Source organism: Ceratotherium simum, chromosome 34, assembly GCF_057802395.1.
Source record: "Ceratotherium simum simum isolate JZ-2026a chromosome 34, ASM5780239v1, whole genome shotgun sequence".
In the NCBI taxonomy this organism is placed as follows: Eukaryota; Metazoa; Chordata; class Mammalia; order Perissodactyla; family Rhinocerotidae; genus Ceratotherium; species Ceratotherium simum.
This window is the reverse complement of record NC_141933.1, coordinates 7,897,896-7,916,312: the sequence shown is the minus strand read 5'-3', so window position 1 is coordinate 7,916,312 and position 18,417 is coordinate 7,897,896. Positions and strand designations below refer to the sequence as shown.

General features: G+C 45.8%; 1 protein-coding gene across 3 annotated transcripts in view; it reads left to right on the top strand.

Annotated features, from left to right (window-relative positions):
- Positions 1-18,417, top strand: part of POLA2 (DNA polymerase alpha 2, accessory subunit) — a 28,299-nt gene that overhangs the window by 3,416 nt on the left and 6,466 nt on the right. For 2 of the 3 annotated variants that reach the window (XM_087422656.1, XM_004437597.3), the window contains 11 exons: positions 779-903; positions 1,386-1,477; positions 1,885-1,942; positions 7,328-7,434; positions 9,755-9,948; positions 10,578-10,666; positions 11,931-12,086; positions 12,641-12,703; positions 13,405-13,447; positions 17,322-17,446; positions 18,042-18,080. In XM_087422656.1, coding sequence (XP_087278782.1) covers positions 779-903; positions 1,386-1,477; positions 1,885-1,942; positions 7,328-7,434; positions 9,755-9,948; positions 10,578-10,666; positions 11,931-12,086; positions 12,641-12,703; positions 13,405-13,447; positions 17,322-17,446; positions 18,042-18,080 — 1,091 coding nt within the window. The remainder of the gene's footprint in view (positions 1-778; positions 904-1,385; positions 1,478-1,884; positions 1,943-7,327; positions 7,435-9,754; positions 9,949-10,577; positions 10,667-11,930; positions 12,087-12,640; positions 12,704-13,404; positions 13,448-17,321; positions 17,447-18,041; positions 18,081-18,417) is intronic. The other variant, XM_087422657.1, reaches the window with a different exon arrangement.

Sequence of the window (18,417 nt, the reverse complement as noted above, 5' to 3'; positions counted from 1 at the left end):
TGCGCACACTTAACCGTTACGCCACCGGGTCGGCCTCATCAACTCATCTTCTGTCTCCTCCTTCTTTGCTGCATTCCATTCGGCTTCTTCCTTCCACCTCAGGATCTCTGCCTGAAGGCTCTTTCCGTCAACACTGCATGGCTCACTCCTTCACTTCCTTCAAGTCTTTACTCAAATGTCACCCTCTCGGGGCTGGCCCAGTGGTGTAGTGGTTAAGTTCGTGTGCTCCGCTTTGGTGGCCTGGGGTTCGTGGGCACGGACCTACCCACTGCTCATCAAGCCATGCTGTGGCGGCATCCCACATATAAAGTAGAGGAAGATGGGCACAGATGTAGCCCAGAGCCAATCTTCCTCAGCAAAGAAGAGAGGAGGATTGGCAACAGATCCTAGCTCAGGGCTAATCTTCCTCACCAAAAAACAAAAAAAAAATATCACCTTCTCAATGAAGCCTTCCCCAATCATTGTATTTAAAATTGCCACCCCCTGACCAACTCCCTGATCCCTCTCCTGGCTCTATTTTCCTACGTAGCGCATTCAACCATCTAACATACATGTTTTACTTGTTTGTTTTCCGTCTCCCCCCAGTAGCAAGCTTTGTGAAGACAAGGATTCTTCTCTGTTTTGTTCACGGCTGTGTTCTCGTGCCTAGAACTTTGCCTGGCACTAGTGGGTGCTGAATAAATATTGATTGAATAAATAAAGGATTATTTTCTTTTTTCAAGGTGAAAGCTGCAAGAAATAAACTAAGTTCTAACATGTCCAATTTTCCCCTCTTCAGTGGTAGAGCTGTGCATTCTCTATGGACAGAACGAGGAGGGAATGGTAGGCGAGCTGATCGCCTTCTGCACCAGCACGAATAAAGCTGGCCTTACCTCAGAGACCCTGAACTCTTTTGAGCATGAGGTAAGAACAAAATGTAAGCAAGCTAATAATACAGTTCACGAGAGGTGGTGTGATATATTGAGAAGAGAGTGGGCTTCGGAATCAGACCTGGATTCCAGTCCCAATGGTGAGCTTGAGCAAGTTACTTAATGTCTCTGGGCCTCGGTTTCCTCTTCTGTCAGTGTTTCTAATAATCCATATTTTTTATGATTATTGCAATAATTAAATGAGAATGGATGTAAATCACCTAAAACTGTGCTCAGCAGGTGGTAAGTCTTCAACAAATAATTGGCATTATTTTTAGAATTGTTATGTGTTGTGGAGAAACAGTCACAGAGTAAGTCTTTATTTTAGTCTGGCGTGTGTATCTTCTTAATTCTTACTCTGAGGATTTTATATCTTTGATTATATTTCATATGCCTGTTATTACCTCAGGGCTGTGGAAAACACCTCCTCTACTACTTGACTATGGAATAATATATTCATTATCTTTTATTCCTCAGTTTCTGAGCAAAAGATTGTCCAAAGCCCGGCACAGCGCCTGCAGGGACAGCGGGCACGCGGGAGCCAGAGACATTGTTTCCATACAAGAGCTGTATCCTTTTCTGCTGAAGGTCTTTGCATCCGGCCACATATCGTATTTTATAATTTGTCTAGAGTCGAATGTGTAATTTAAAAACAAATAATAAGGGCCGGCCCCGTGGCTTAGCGGTTGGGTGCGCGCACTCCGCTGCTGGCGGCCCGGGTTCAGATCCCGGGCGCGCACCGACGCACCGCTTCTCCGGCCATGCTGAGGCCACGTCCCACATACAGCAACTAGAAGGATGTGCAGCTGTGACATACAACTATCTACTGGGGCTTTGGGGGAAAAATAAATAAATAAATAAATAAATAATAAAAACAAATAATAAAAAGTACCTAATATTCAGATTTCTTATTTAATCAACGCTTGTCTGAGATTCTGGGTGGAAGTTTATTGTTTTTCTTAACCAGTGTTTTTAGAATTGAAGTGGAGGAAGAAGAGGAGACCCTCTTGAACTCTTATACCACACCCTCTAAGGTGAGCACACAGGGTTTAGAAATTCCGTTCTACAAGTAGGATTTTTTCCTTTATTCTAAAAATATTATCACAACATTTGAAGTTCTGAGGGAGTAAATGAACCACTCATACGATTGTGACTATATTTCCACTTATGCGTCTTCCTTTCCGATCATATGCATAGATGTTTTTATGTCATGGCAGTCCTTGTGACACATGGTTATCCTGCTTTTTCCAGTTAGCATATCATAAGATTTCTGTAAAGACAGTTTCTCCATTACTCCTTTTAATGGTTGCATAGTTTTGTATCCAGTGGAGATACTGTGATCACATAATCCAGTTCTAACGTTGGACCCCAGTGTGAGAGGTAGAGGAAAAGCATTGTCCTCAAAGGCTGAGTGAGAAGATCTCGGTGACCTTGGGGGAGTTGTTTTATCTCTCTGAGCTGCAGTTTCCTTACCTATAAAATCTGGATTCGTTCGTTCATTTGCTGAGCAGCTGCTCTGTTCAGGCACTGTACTAGACACAGGCAAACAGTGGTGAATGAAACAGGCACGGAGAGGCTCTGCTCTCAAGAAGCGCATAGCCAGAGGATGTATGCCCTATCTTGGAGGGCTTGAACATAAAATGAATATGTAACGTACCAGGCCCACAGCAGTGCATTCAGTAATAGTAGTTACTCCTTATACAAAATAAACTTGTGGAAACCCATAAACGTGGAGCAAGCCTTAATTTTTCAAAGTAAATGACATTGTAAGAAAGAAGGTAAGTAGTTTAGGTATGCCTATGGAGAGCAGGAGAGCTAAAAATGTGCCCTGTGAAGTCGCTAACACAAAACCAGGTGCATATAATGTTAAAGGAAATAATGAGATTTTCCTTAGTTTATTGAAGTTGGAGAGATTATAAAATTAGCACTTGATTTTCCCCCTAAAGATGGTTTTCTCCTGGAGTCCACATCTCAGTAGAAGGCACCTCCATTCTTCCATTGCTCAGGCCGGGAACCTCGGAGACCTGGAATCTTCCTTTTCTCTCACACCCCACATCCAACTTATATGCTGGTCCTGGCGGCCCTCCTTCCAGGATCTGGGCCCTCTCCCTATCTCCACTGCCACCACACACCATCGTCTCCTTCTGAATGAAGGAAGCCGCCTAACTGGTCCCCTGGCTTCTTTCTGCCTTGTCCACCTCTAACTGATTCTCCACGCAGCAGCCACAGTGCTCCTTGCAAATGAAAGTCAGGCCAGGTTTTCCTTGCTCACAGCTCTCCACGGCTGTCCATCTTCCTTAGTAATACTCAGAGTCTGGACCTCTGGGTGTGTGAGGTTCTGTCTGAGCTGGCCCCTGCTCCCTCTGTCCTCTTCCCACTCTCCTCCTCACTCTGTCTCCTTGCTGTTCTTCAGACACACCAAACGTGTCCACCTCATAAGTCCCCTGTTGGAAGGACCAAACCTGCCTAAAGTGGCAACCACCTCCTCTTTCCTTCCTTTATTTTCTTCTCTTGCTTTATTTTTCTCCATAGAATTTAATACCTCGAGACATGTTATATATTTTCTCTCTGTTTTAGTCCGTCTCCCTACATTAGAATGGAAGCTCCTTGAGGACAGAGATGTTGCTTTATCCGCCTCTGTTTTCCCGGTGCCTGGCACGTTAATAGTTGTTGAAGGACAGACCAAGAGCAGCTGCTTGGCTCTCTAGGTAGGATCAAGCAGAACTGCACTACCTGGTGGGGCTACCACAATGTTGATCTGATTGACAACTTCACAGCTCCATAATTTATCTGATTCGTCTGTCTATCCAGAGTTGATCATATTCTTGGAGACTGATTCATGGTAACCCAGCTCTCAGTAGACTGATGCATATGTCAGATGCAAATTTACTATCGAAGTATAAACCCTTCCAATGACTGAAATACCACACTGAGGACGCCCCATTCCTGCCACAAAAGTACTTAGGAGGCTCAATTACCTCAAAATTAGGAGGTTTGTGCCCAGGGAATCAGAGTTGGGTGAGTGGGATTGAAATGAGCCAGCAATGTGCTATGTGTCAGAGGAGACACAGTTTGGGTCTGGCCAGAGATTTGTAAATTGCTTAGAACAGCATCCATCACATGGAAACTGCTCCATCATTGTTAGGCCATGCGTCAAGGGCAGCATAATAAAAGTCATAGTGCCAAACAGCCCTTCTCAACAAACAGTGCCACGGTGAAGTGGCTCGACCCTTGTCAGGTCTTGGGGGCAGGTGTCCCTCTGTTCTAGAGGTGACTATGTCAGTGGCCTTAGCTTATCACCATTAAATATTTGACTTATGCAATTGACAGCTATCCTTTTGCCTCCATCCTCACCATGTAAATCTTCTGGTTATAATTCGGCTTTCCACATGTCCTGCCTGACGGGGAGAGAATCTGTTAGCCTGAAGATTTGAGGTTCCCATGCCATCGGCATTATATTTCTTTCTCTTTTTTTTTTTTTTGTGAGGAAGATCAGCCCTGAGCTAACATCCATGCCAATCCTCCTCTTTTTGCTGAGGAAGACTGGCCCTGGACTAACATCTGTGCCCATCTTCCTCCACTTTATATGCGATGCTGCCACAGCATGGCCTGACAAGCGGTGCATTGGTGCGCACCCAGGATCCGAACCTGGGCCGCCAGCAGCGGAGCGCAAGCACTTAACCGCTACGCTGTGGGGCTGGCACCCATCGGCATTATATTTCTAGTAAATTAGTAAACTGGCATATTTGGCCATAGTTTGAGTTTCTGTGTGGTGTGAGAATGTGTTTCCCCACATATGAGAATATGGTATCCTCGGTGACTTTCTCATTACAAATGAGTAAGCTGGTGTGTAGTGTTAATCGTGAATCTCGTGAGCTTGGTTAGAGTGAGTGTATCCCTGGGGAGCATGGCTGCAGTTGGCTTGTGGACCATCAGGTTTCCCCACGAGGGCTGAGGACTAGCGCCACCAGACTGCACTATTTCCCAGAGCCCCTTCATCTTGCCGAGTCCTGGGAGACAGACTCTTTCTCTTGAAATACCCCTCTCAACATTGGCCCTAGCATTAAGCCCACTGACTATTAGACGAGTCTTCCAGGAAAATTGTTTGAGAAAATATATCAAAATCATAAAATCTTTTCCATCCTTTGGCCCAGTAATTCTCCCTAGTAAAAATCTCTCCCAGGGGCTGGCCCCGTGGCATAGCAGTTAAGTGTGCGCGCTCTGCTGCTGGCAGCCAGAGTTCAGATCCCAGGCACACACCCGACACACTGCTTGTCAGGCCATGCTGTGGCGGCATCCTACATAAAAAAAAACTTGGAGGAAGATGGGCACGGATGTTAGCTCAGGGCCAGTCTTCCTCAGCAAAAAGAGGAGGATTGGCATGGATGTTAGCTCAGGGCTAATCTTCCTCACCAAAAAAAAAAAAAAAAAAACTCTCCCAAGGAAATAATCCAAATTATGGGGGAAACTATATGCATGAAGATGAGTATCTGAGCATTATTTATTTATTTATTTTGTTTGTTTGTTTGTTTGTTTGTTTGTTTTTTGTGTGTGTGTGGTAGATCAGCCCTGAGCTAACATCTGTGCTAATCCTCCTCTTTTTGCTGAGGAAGAGGCTCTGAACTAACATCCATTGCCAATCCTCCTCCTTTTTTTCCCCCAAAGCCCCCATAGATAGTTCTATGTCATAGCTGCACATCCTTCCGGTTGCTGTATGTGGGACGCAGCCTCAGCATGGCCGGAGAAGCGGCGCGCCGGTGCACGCCCGGGATCCGAACCCGGGCCGCCAGCAGCGGAGCGCCCGCACCTAACCGCTAAGCCACGGGGCCGGCCCCCTGAGCATTATTTACAATTGCTGAAATTACAAGGAACCCATATGTCCAGCAATAAAGAAGTAGTTATCTAAGTTATTATATATCAATTCAATCAACAGAGCTACTCAAAAGGTTAAAGATTGTGACAATATGGAAAAATGCTCATAATTACTATAGAGCAAAAAAAAATCAGCATATATAATACTTAAGCAAAGGTTTATATTTAAACTAAGATTGTAGGGGCCGGCCCCGTGGCGTAGTGGTTAAGTGTGCGCGCTCCGCTGCTGGCAGCCCAGGTTTGGATCCCGGGCGCGCACTCATGCACCGCTTGTCAGGCCATGCTATGGCGGCCTCCCACATAAAGTGGAGGAAGATGGGCACAGATGTTAGCTCAGGGCTGATCTTCCTCACAAAAAATAAATAAACTAAGATTGTTACTATTAGAATTTGTATTTTTTTAATTGGAAAAATATTAAAATACTAAAAAGAAATATTAAAAAATGGCTATTGTCCAAGGGTGGTAGCATAAGGGTCTCTTAAATCTAGTTTCCATTCCAGCTCTTAATAAGGGTTTTGAATCTGTTCTCTCGCGATCCCTCCTGCGGTCACCAGGAGGCAGCTTTGGTGGCATAACTTAAATACGCCACCAGGGGGAGCCCAAGGGCAGGGAAAGCTCTGCAGACCAGCCGGCTTCCTGGTCGCTTCCTGGGCAAGGATTTCATCTTTGCTGTGCCACAGTCAGTTATCCTCGACTTTGGGGAGCAATAGATCTCTGAGCCGTGGGTGTCATCCTCCATTCTGGGCATATCTTTGGATTCCTGTAGATGAACAAAAACCAGAAATCAGAAGTAACCATCAGTGAGGTGTTTGCTGAATATTCTCCAAGTATGAGCTCAACTGTTATCTGCTTGGAATCATTCCCTTCTTTAATTTTGAAAATGTGTGGTATGGGCCGGCCCCGTGGCTTAGCGGTTAAGTGTGCGCGCTCCGCTGCTGGCGGCCGGGGTTTGGATCCCAGGCGCACACTGACGCACCGCTTCTCTGGCCATGCTGAGGCCACGTCCCACATACAGCAACTAGAAGGATGTGCAGCTATGACATACAACTATCTGCTGGGGCTTTGGGGGGAACAAATAAATAAATAAAAAAAAAAAGAAAGAAAATGTGTGGTAGACTTTGCCAAAATAAGTAGTGTCGTGGTCCCATCCCTTGTCAGGAGAAGGTGTCCATGCAGATCAAAACCGTAGGCATTGTAAAACTCACACCTGTTCTGAAGCAGAGAGAGGTGGGGAAAGAAAGTGAATGCAGGAACGATTTGATGGGACAGGTGCCTGCTTGGCAATCCTTTTTGGGAAATGTTGTTGGCAGTTTTTCATCATTGCCTTCAAAATGGGGACAGTGTTCTGATGAACGTTGGGTTACAGTTGTTGAAAGTTTCTCTGTGGGATTATTCTTGGAGGATGGGGCCCTACGAAGAGAAGCGGCCAATCCTATCTCATGCCCTTCATTTGGGCATCACTCTCCCTTTCTTCCTAAGAAACTGTACACTTCATCGGCAACTTGAGTCTCAAGTGACTAGCATTTTGTTTCCTGTTTTATTTCTAGGGTTCTCAGAAGCGAGCTGTCATCACCCCAGAATCCTCCCTAACAAAAAGGAGTGTGTCTACTCGGAGCCCCCATCAGCTCCTCTCGCCCTCGAGTTTCTCTCCCAGGTATGGATCAGAAGGAATTCAGCCACCAGAAAGCAGGCCCGCCCTCCACTTTCTCTGGTTCTCTGGCGGAGGCTAACTGCAGAGTGACTTATTAAATGTGGGTGGACAATACCTCTGCGTGGACTGGCTGGGAAGCCTAGTGCTCGCTGCCCTGCCTGTTTTCCCTTCCTCTGTGGAAAATTACTGTTTCTTACGGTAATTAAGGAAACTCACTTTCCACCCGCTTTTCTGGGGCTCATTTCCTAGATCAGGAACTGATATCTTCTACTGAAAACAACCCGTCTATTCAGAAGTCTAGGGGTCCTAGGAGTCTTGCCAGTGGAGGCAAATAGGTTTTCACCTGCTTCTGTTAGTTGGTAGGTTGTTGGGTTTCTCCTTTTTTTTTTTTTAATCTAAAGTGTTTTTTAAAAAGAGAAGCACATATCTTTGTTCATAATGTTGCATAACCTGTTTGTTGTTCCTCTATCAGGTTACAGCTAGTTTCTGAGAGTTTTCTTGTCGCTGTGAATCTACACTGACTTAATTGGTATTTTGTCCCTGCTGCCACCTCTGCCCGTAAATCCACAACAATCATATGTGATTTTTTGAAATCCATAAATGACATGTCTCATATGAGAGAATTTCATAGATGAGGGCTCTGCCGAGTAGAAGAATGGTTTTTAGGTGCTGCCACATCAGGATAAGGCCAAGGAAGAGTAATGTTAACTGTTCAGGGACATACTAATGCCAGGAGTCACTACCTCGACTGGGGATCACTTCTTCTAGACTAAGCAGAGCTCCCGATTTTTCAGCTCTGTCCTTTCAGAGAGCAGATGATAACAATCGTTCAAGATGAGTGGGCACTGGATTCTGAAGGACAGTTTGACTTTAGCTGGTCCACTGCTGCTTTGGGGAGTTCTCAAACTGTTTTTGGAAGGGATCTTTCTAGATTCACAAGGACATCTTTGAAACCTGGTGTATAGAGATGGTTCTCACAGGTGTGCCCGCACTGTGGGCACGTTCCCTAAACATGCAATCCTTTGAAAGTTGTGGGTGTGCTTACAGCTGACCTCGTGTGAGCGTCTCGTGGCATTAAAGGGCCGGCCGTAATGGATGTCCCACAGAGCTTAGCAGGGAGGACCCCAAGAAGTCGGCGATAGGCTGCCTAGTCATTTTTATTTATTTATTTATTTATTTTTTTGGAGAGGAAGATCAGCCCTGAGCTAACATCCATGCCAATCCTCCTCTTTTTGCTGAGGAAGACTGGCCCTGGGCTAACATCTGTGCCTATCTTCCTCCATTTTATATGGGATGCTGCCACAGCATGGCCTGACAAGCAGTGCGTCGGTGCGCGCCTGCTCCAAACCTGGGCCGCCAGCAGCAGAGTGCGAGCACTTAACCACTACGCCACAGGGCTGGCCCCTGCCTAGTCATTTTTAAATGCACACTCGAAAAGCTGACATCAGAAGCTGGTTTTGTAATTTATGAAAATAACTTGTAAATTATTCAGCACTGGAGAGAGAGAGAATTAATTGAGCTCATCTTCTGTAGCCTCTCTGTGGAAAGAAGAAACACTGGCACCAATGCAGTGGTGCCCATGTAAAACTGGTTCCTGCAGTTTCAGTGCATTAAATGCAGCCCGTTTTAAATAGACCTCTCTGTAAGTTGTGTTCACAGCCAAAGGATTAGAAGACCTCACTGTCATCTAAGCGGATAGCAATATCTGAGTGTTCTTGGGGGTGTAATTTACCAGTCAGTGAGTGGAAATATGAGAACTTGACAGTTGAACCTTGGAGAATGGGAATGCTTGTTCCCAGCTGACTGAATTCATTACATCTCAACCTCCATGGACCCCGGGAAAAGCTGATTAATTTCATTTAACTTCATTTTATTGTTGTTTCTACCTTAAACTATATTGGGAGGTATTAATATATACGCATAGCAACTTTTCAGGCTCTGATGACGTTGTAATAAATACTAAAAATCATAAGAAAGAAAAGAAAATGGTCCTTGAAGCTTGCTTTGTAATCAGTTCAGAGTTTGGGTTTTGTTTTGCTTTGTTTAGTTTTAAGCCAAGAGAACGACCTTTTAAATTAAGTCTCTGTCTCTAAACTTTTCTAAACACATTTGCTGTTCCTCAGCCTGGTATTCCTCAGCCCCTCATTCCTGAAATTCCTTAAAGGTCCAGGATGTCCAACCCCATTAAGCTGATTAGATTTATAAAATGTGAGGCCAACTTGCCATTTCTCCAATCCCCACTTCCAAAAGGTAACCTCCTTCCATTCCTCTCTCTCCTTTAGATGTGAATACAGCCATGTTAATCTGTTTTGCTTCCAATTAGTGCTACTCCTTCTCAGAAATACAACTCGAGGAATAACCGAGGAGAAGTGGTCACCTCCTTTGGCTCAGTGCAGGGAATGTCTTGGTCTGGGAGAGGAGGAGCCGGTAACCTCAGCCTGAAGGTCTTGGGGTGTCCAGAGTCACTCACCGGGAGCTACAAATCGATGTTTCAGAAGCTCCCAGACATTCGAGAAGGTAATTATTTTTCCCTTTGAAATTCTGGAGGATATAAAACCAGCTGGAAGGGTTTAGAGTAATAAAGCTTAAGCAAGGGCCGGTGGAACAAGTTCCAAGGTTGCCTTTGAATATAGAAGTTGGTAGATGTCCTCTGGATGCCCCCATTAGTGAAGGGACATGAGGGGATATTCTCAATGATTCTCCCAAGTTACATCACTTTGCTGAAGAAAAAACACATAACCATTTCTCAGTAACAACCACTTGAACTATGTAAAGGAAGCCGATTACAGTATTAAAGGAAGCGAAGACATTTGTGGCTTCTTCCTGAAGAATGGGAGACTCTCCGGGTTGGGCTTGACTTCCGTAAATCTCATTGACGACCTGAGTAAAAGGAAGGCTGGGGGTGGGGTCCGTGCTGACCCTCTGGGATTGTGCCATGTGATCCGCTGTGGCCGAATGGAAGGCCAGATTCAGCAACCAAATACAGGGAAATCGGCTAGGGCTCTAGAAAGTAGAAATGGGCCAGATGTCCTCGGCACCCTTCCTGCTTCTGTAAAATGACTGACTTGAACATTTTACAATGGCTGTATTTTCTCTTCTTGGCAATTGAAATGTCTTAAACACACTTTCCCCCCCTGGGATTTCAGTTCTGACCTGTAAAATAGAAGAACTTGGCAGTGAACTCAAGGAACATTACAAGATTGAGGCTTTTACTCCCGTTCTAGTTCCAGCACAAGTAAGAGTTATTCTAATAGTCCTCCCTAATTAATACTGTCTTTTTAAATCGATGGGAAAAAGGCATCCTCTTGCTTCCTTTTTCACATCTTGTCTGCATTCTAGTTAGAACATCTGTCTTGGTTGAATTTGGTAAAATGGGTCCTTCTGAAGAAAGACTTATAAGTGCTCCCTGGTTTGGTGACCAGAGAGAGTCATTTTTTTTGCACTTGGATAAGGATCTTGCACAGAAGCAAAGACTGAAGGCCTTAAGCATTCACGTATCAGGATATGAGGACAACAGCAAGGATAGGATTTCCAGAAACGATGACTCACAGTCTCTCCCCTAGTTTGGTCTTTGTCGTTATGGACCAACTGCTGCCAGTAGTATCTTTACATCGAGGTTTAATCTGTCATATGTACCAATGCTTTCTCTCTAGAACGTTTTTTAATCGAAGGGGAGATATGTTCTAGAAGATTCTGTAAGGTACCTCTGTCATATGTTTGCTTTCAGAGAAGAATGCCCAGTTGGGGGAGATATGCAAAACCACATCATATAAGGAAGTTTGGGAGGAATTAGGAGGAAGTAGTGGAGGGGAGGCAGGGATGCACGGGCTTGTAGGAAAAGATTAGACTTCCCTAGTTGGCCCCCAGGAGTGGGAACAGAACAGAGGAAGCCACAGGGAGAGAAATTTCAGCTCAATTTAACAAAGAACTTCCTGTTAATGAGGCAGTATGATATGTGGTTAAGCATATGGCTCTGGAGCTTGACTTCTGGGCTTCAAACCCAGGCTTCACCCACTGTTTGACCTTGACTAAATTATCTAACCTTTCTGTTGCTCATTTTTCTCATCTGTAAAATGGATACAGTAATAGTCTCCACCTCGCGGCTGTTGTGAGGATTAAATGAGTTAACACATGTAAGCCTTTAGAACAGCGTCTGGTATTTAATAAGCTCAATAAATGTGAGCTGTTGTTAACATTTACAGCTATCCAGAGATGCATGGGCGGCCATGGGGGCAAGTTCCCCTTCACTAGAGATGTTCCAGTTTAGAGAGCCACTTCAAGGGGCTCACGCATTGGAGGTGGGCAGACTGGATGCCCTTTAAGAGTTGTTCCACCCCCAAGAGGCAAGGATGATGCTTGTGGTCACCTCAGGCTCAAGAGGATGCCCCACCAAAAAATGTTTATTGTTGTTTGGGGTTCGTTTTGCTATTCACTCTGTTGACTTCAGATTTTGCGCTCCTGTCCCAAAGACTGTCATTCTTATGTCGCACCTTTGGCAGGAGCCTGTCACTCTGCTGGGCCAGATTGGCTGTGATAGCAACGGGAAGCTGAACAATAAGTCAGTGATTCTTGAGGGGGACCGGGAACATTCCTCAGGTGCTCAGATTCCAGTGGATTTATCTGAGCTCAAAGAATATTCTCTGTTTCCTGGACAGGTGAGATTGGAGGAGCCTCCACTGGGATGCGGGCGTGCCGTTTACTCTGTAGTGTGTGCGGTGGGCTGTGGTTCTAGGAATAAGCATTTCCTCATTGGCCAGCTACTCCTCACCTTCGACCTCTGATGCCATGAGGATGCTGGAGCACAGGCCCAAGAGCGGACTCTGGTGTAGGGATTCCGATCTTCCCCTTCCGATCTGACCTTGGCTCTGGGATCTGCTGCCCAGGTTCACATCCCAGCTCCACCACACAAGGTGTGTGATTATGGAGATGTTACTTAACCTCTCTAAGCCAGTGTGTCCTCATCTGTAAAATGGGAATAATCATTCTTACCTCATAGGGTTGTTACAAAAATTAGATCATCCGTGGAAAACATAATTAGTATTATGCTAATACAACCTCCTTAATTTGTTTTCTAGAAAAATACCCCCAAGTTTACAATTACAAAATGAGACTAACTAGACAGTACTTTTAACTATATCAGAGTAATTTATTCCAGAGCTCTCATTTATCTCCCCTGTTTTGCAATCCTGTTTTGCTCCTTGCCTTTCAGGTTGTAATAATGGAAGGAATCAACACCACTGGTAGAAAACTTGTTGCCACCAAACTCTACGAGGTACCACAGTGGCCCCCCACCTTCCCTCCTGGTTTGCTGCAGGCCCAGTATGTGTAGTTCTGTCTGACTAGAAACCCGTCTTTTTTAAGAGCCCTGTTTATTTGCTTCTTAATCCTCCATCTAGAGTGGGAACCTACCTCTAGGCTGGGGGTTAGCAAACTTGCTGTTAAGGGCCAGACACTAAACATTTTGGGCTTTGCAGGCCATACAGTCTCTGTTACCATGACTCACCTCTGCCATTGTAGCACAAAAGCAGCCATAGATGAGGTGTAAACCAATGGGTGTGGCTGTGTGCCAGGAAGACTTTATTTACAGAAACAGGCAGTGGCCAGATTTGGCCCACGGGCCATAGTTGACCTATCGATGCTCTACGCAGGAATCCACCACAGATTTTCATAGGATGCAAGGAAAAGTAGTGAATACCCTGCTCTCCCATCCTTTCCCAGAAGGATGCTGGGTGTTCTGTGAGTTTAGCCGTCACCTCCCATTACTAGGTTTCTTTGCCACTCTGAGCAGTATAGAAAAACGGCAGGTAGCAAAAGCTTTGTGGGCTTTCAGCTCCAAGGAGCAAGACCGAGATGGCTTTCTTCCCTCCCTGTCTCACCCCTCCCCCACCATCCTCCACGCACACCTGCAGTTGAGCTCCCATTCAGGCTGTGCCTGGGGCAAGACCTCAGTTTGGCTTTTCTCCTGTTTTTAAGGGTGTGCCGCTTCCATTCCATCAGCCCACTGAAGAGGATGGAGGTAAGTTTGGGTTCGAACATTGTTTGCCAACAATGAGGGTGGTGGACAGGGGTCCTGGAGCGCGGTTCCTCAGGCCCCGAGACAGCTTCAGAAGTTGTTTGAGAGCAGGGTGACGGAGCGCTAAGGGCGACAGCTGATTGGTGGGTTCACAGGCACTTTGTGGAAGGCAGGGGTTGAGCCCAGTGAGCTTTGACAGTGCTGTCACTTGGGTTCTGACTACACAGGGCCTGTTGTTTAAAGACAAGTGTTTTGGGCTGGCCCCGTGGTGTAGTGGTTAAGTTTGTGCGCTCCGCTTTGGCAGCCTGGTGTTTGCTGGTTTGGATCCCAGGGCAGACCTATGCACTGCTCATCAAGCCATGCTGTGGCAGCGTCCCATATACAAAATAGAGGAAGATTGGCACAGGTGTTAGAGACAATCTTTCTCAAGCAAAAAGAGGAAGATTGGCAGCAGGTGTTAGCTCAGGGCCAATCTTCCTCACAAAAAATAAATAAAGACTAGTGTTTAACGGGTATTTGAAGTTTGTTTTGTTTTTTTTTTTTAACATGATCCTTTTTCTATTTATTTGGTGAGGAAGATTCGCCCTGAGCTAACATCCATTGCCGATCTTCTCTTTTTTTTTTTGCTTGAGGAAGATTAGCCCTGAGCTAACATCTGTGCCAATCCTCCTCTATTTTTTGTATGTGGTATGCCTCCACAGCATGACTGATGAGTGGAGTAGGTCCACATCCAGGATCCGAACCCATGAACCCGGGCCTCCAAAGCGGAGCACGTGGAACTTTAACCACTTAGCCATGGGGCCGGCCCCGAAGTTTGCTTTGAAAAAGGAAAAATAGCAGTTTAAAAAAGAATTTCTTTAAATGAGGTGTGGTATCATAGGTTGTCTCCTGGAAGAGAAAAGGGACATTAGTGGAAAAATTAGTGACATCCAAATAAAATCAGGAGTTAACAGTAATATACCAGTGTTAATTCCTTAGTTTTGACAAATATACCGTTGTTATGTAAAATGTTAACATTAGGGGACGCTGGGTGACAGGTGTACATACAGAAACTCTGTACTATCTTTGCAACTTTTCTACGATTCTAAAGTTATTCCTAAATGAAAAGCTTATTAAAAAATTAGACAAATTTCTAAGAAAGCCTAGAGTTATTTGATAATGAATCTAGATGGGAAAAGACAAAGAAATTTAACAAACTTTGCTTCGAAATAATTCAAAGCATTTTTGTGAGCAAAGCAGAAAATTGTTAAGGATTAGCAATGAGATGGCGAACACTAGCATATTGTCAACACTGCATACATGGTAATACGGTCACGCATCACTTAACGACGGGGATGCATTCTGAGAAATGCGTTGTTAGACGATTTCGTCATTGTGCAAACATCCTAGAGTGTACTCACACAAACCTAGATGGTAGAGCCTACTACACACCTGGGCTGTATGGTCCTAATCTTATGGAACCAGCATCATGTGTTTGGTCCATCGTTGAGTGAAACCAAGCACATGACTGTATTGTGTGAGGTCAATCTTAGAGACGGCCTGGAATCAGGAATGAAATTTAGGAGTTTATGACATTGCACATTCTATCAGAAAATATGTGCGGATGGCAGCAAGAGTGGTGACGTTAGAGCAGCTTCAGGTAATGACAAGAAATGGACGTGGCTGAGGTGCCCAGAGCCTGAGCTGCGTGCCAGGGAGGCCTTGGGAGCAGCTGGAGAGGTTGTTAAGAGACATTATTTGTGCGAGGTATTGTGCTCGGCGCTCGTGGAGACACAGAACAAGACAAGTGTGGGCCGTGCCCTTCCCGCACTTGCTGTTTACTCCAGGTTTACATCTCCTTAGGCTCCTCAGAACAAATTCAACTTTGTCCCCTGCCCCAGCACCGTGTGAAACGTATTCTTCTTGAATTCTCTATCTCAGTTCATGGTATTTCTGCTCTGGTGGACAAATAATGGCTCCCTAATCCCCAGAACCTCTGAATGTGTTACTTTATATGGTGTGGGTCTTTTGAGGTGGGGAGAGTATCCAGGTGGGCCCAGTGTAACCACAAGGGTCTTATAAGAGGGAGGCAGGGGGTCAGAGTCAGAGAGATTAGCAGTGTTAGTCTTTGGAGCTGGAGGAGGGGCTATGAACCAAGGAATGCGGGTCAGCCTCTAGAAGCTAGAGAAGGCAAGGAAACAGATTCTCTCCTAGAGCCTCCAGAAGGAATGCAGCCTTGCCAACACCTTGACTTGAGGACTTCTGACCTCTAGAACTGTGAGATAATGAATGTGTACTGTTTTAAAGCACTAAGTATGTAGTACTTTGTTCCAGCAGCGATGGAAACTAATACAACCACATGTTAAGAAGTCAGGTGTCTTTGGGGCTGGCCCCGTGGCTTAGCAGTTGAGTGCGCGCACTCCGCTACTGGCGGCCCGGGTTCGGATCCCGGGCGTGCACCGACGCACCGCTTGTCCGGCCATGCTGAGGCCGCGTCCCACATACAGCAACTAGAAGGATGTGCAACTATGACATACAACTATCTACTGGGGCTTTGGGGTGGGGGGGAAGGAGGAGGATTGGCAATAGATGTCAGCTCAGAGCCGGTCTTCCTCAGCAAAAAGAGGGGGATTAGCATGGATATTAGCTCAGGGCTGATCTTCCTCACAAAAAAAAAAAAAAAAAAAGAAGTCAGGGGTCTTTGGATTTTGTTGCTGTAAGCCACAGAAACTGGTTCAGACTAACTTAAGAAAAAGAGAATTTGTTAGGGGAAATCCAGGTGGCTCACAGACTGGACGGGGGGCTAGAAATCCAGGCTTAGAACCAGGAGAAGGACCTAGCAGCTCTAGGTATCCAGGTAGCAGGAATTCCCCAGCCATCTCATGCAGTCACCTCTGCTGGCATAGGCCAGCTCCCACCTTTTTTCTGTCCTTGGATAGTTCACCTTGAGATTCCAGAACCTGGGAGGAGAGGTCCCTGCTGGCCTCTTGGCTACAGGAGGACAGTGCACCTCACTCACAGCCCCGCCTAGACTGCCTTACGGAGGACAGGCAGGTTCTCCAGAAGGAAAGCAGATGCTGTGAGAAAAAGGCAGTGCATGATGGGGGGTCAAACAGCAACTGTTCCCCCACACCCCGTCACAGTAGTCTCCCATTCCAGCCTTGCACCCCAGCCTGTCTTTCTGGACTCCTCAGATACCACGTTCTCCAGCCACTCTGGACCCGCAGATACTCCCTATCACCAAGCACTCAAATCTCAGTGCTCCCCAGGCCCCTGCCTGGCCCTTGCTTCCAGAAAATTCTACTTACAAATGTAAGCAAAGTGAAATGAGCCAGTAACACAAAGACAAATACTGTATGATTCCACTTATACGAGATACTTAGAATTGTCAAAATCATGAGACAGACGGTACAATGGTGGGCGCCATGGGCTGGGGGAGGGGCATGGAAAGTCAGCGTTTAATGGGGACAGTTTCAGTTTTACTAGATGAAAAGAGTTCTGGAACTGGATGATGGGATGATTGCACGACATTATGAATTTATTTAATACCACTGAAATGTTTACTTAAAATGGTTAAGATGGTAAATTTTTTGTTACCACCGTAAAAAGCAAATCTCACTCTGATCAATTCTCTCCTGACCGCTGCTTTCCTCCATCACTTACGCACTGCTAATAAGGTGCATATCACATCTCCTAGTATCTGCATACTCACCTGTCTGTACCAGCCGGTGGAATGTTCTTTGAGAGTGAGGATGAGGTCTTGTCCATCTCGGATTCCCAGAGCAGCACACAGGAGGAGTCTCCTGATTAATGTAATCCTGTGGCATTTTTCCCCAATTGTCCTTTTTCCCCACCATCCCAGTATCTCTAATCAACACTACAATCCTTTCTGTCTTAGATTTTGAGCAAAGCATGGTCCTGGCGGCCTGTGGGCCATACACCACATCTGACAGCATCACGTATGAGCCCCTGCTCGACCTGATCGCCGTCATCAACCGCGACCGGCCGGATGTCTGCATCCTGGTAGGAAGCCCTCCTGGGGCAGCTTCGCCTGGAGAGTCAGCCTTAGAGAATGGTCCAATGTGGTTCTAAATTTTTAGGAAGCATGTCAGACTCTTCTCCTTTATAAAAATATTTTTAGTTCTTAGTCTGCATCTTTGGGGAGGTGCACGTGATCTATAGGCCTTCACTTAACCCGGAAAAGCCCCACATTTTTTCCACCCTTCATTGATTTTACAGTATTCTTGCCTCTGTCTTGGTATTCCAGCTTCTGAGCTAATCTCTTTTTAAAGCTCAAAGTACTGCTGTGTGGTGGCAGATTTCCCTTATGGGGTTTAGAAGGTCAGAAAAAAGCCCAGGGTTGTGGGAGCCAATACAACTGGTTATGGGACCCTGGTGGCCTCCCTCCATCCAGGACTCACGTCCTTCTGCCTATGATATTGGCTGGCCATCCCTGCCCATCTGCTAACTGTCGCAGGCTCTACAGGCAGCCTTGGAGGGACAGATGGACATGGGGCAAATAACTGCTAAGAGAGGTTCTGTGAAGGCACGCCCGGACACATGTGGTTCTGATTTGTTCTTTTGGTACCTTTGTTTCTCCCCTCGGGCTTATTCACAGTTTGGACCTTTCCTGGATGCTAAGCATGAGCAGGTGGAGGTAAGTGACGGTTGGGATGGGGAGATACTGGATACTTGCATTCAGTTGAGCCTTCACTGTTACTTTCATCTCTTAGAGTTTATCCTGCATCTGTAACAAACCTAGATTATCGCCGTAGCTAATTAGAAAAACATGGTTGTAGGGCATTTCTTATAAAGATACTGAATTTGAGGGCTTCGTTTCACTAGAATACAAGGCCAATTGGAAGCTGGGGGAGGAAACTACATATATATGAGTGCTGATGTTCCTTTGGGACGCTTGACACTAAGGCCCAGAGAGCTAGCACAGACGCAGGTGTCCGAGGTTCACGGGGCTGCGCATGTGACAATGCCTTCCC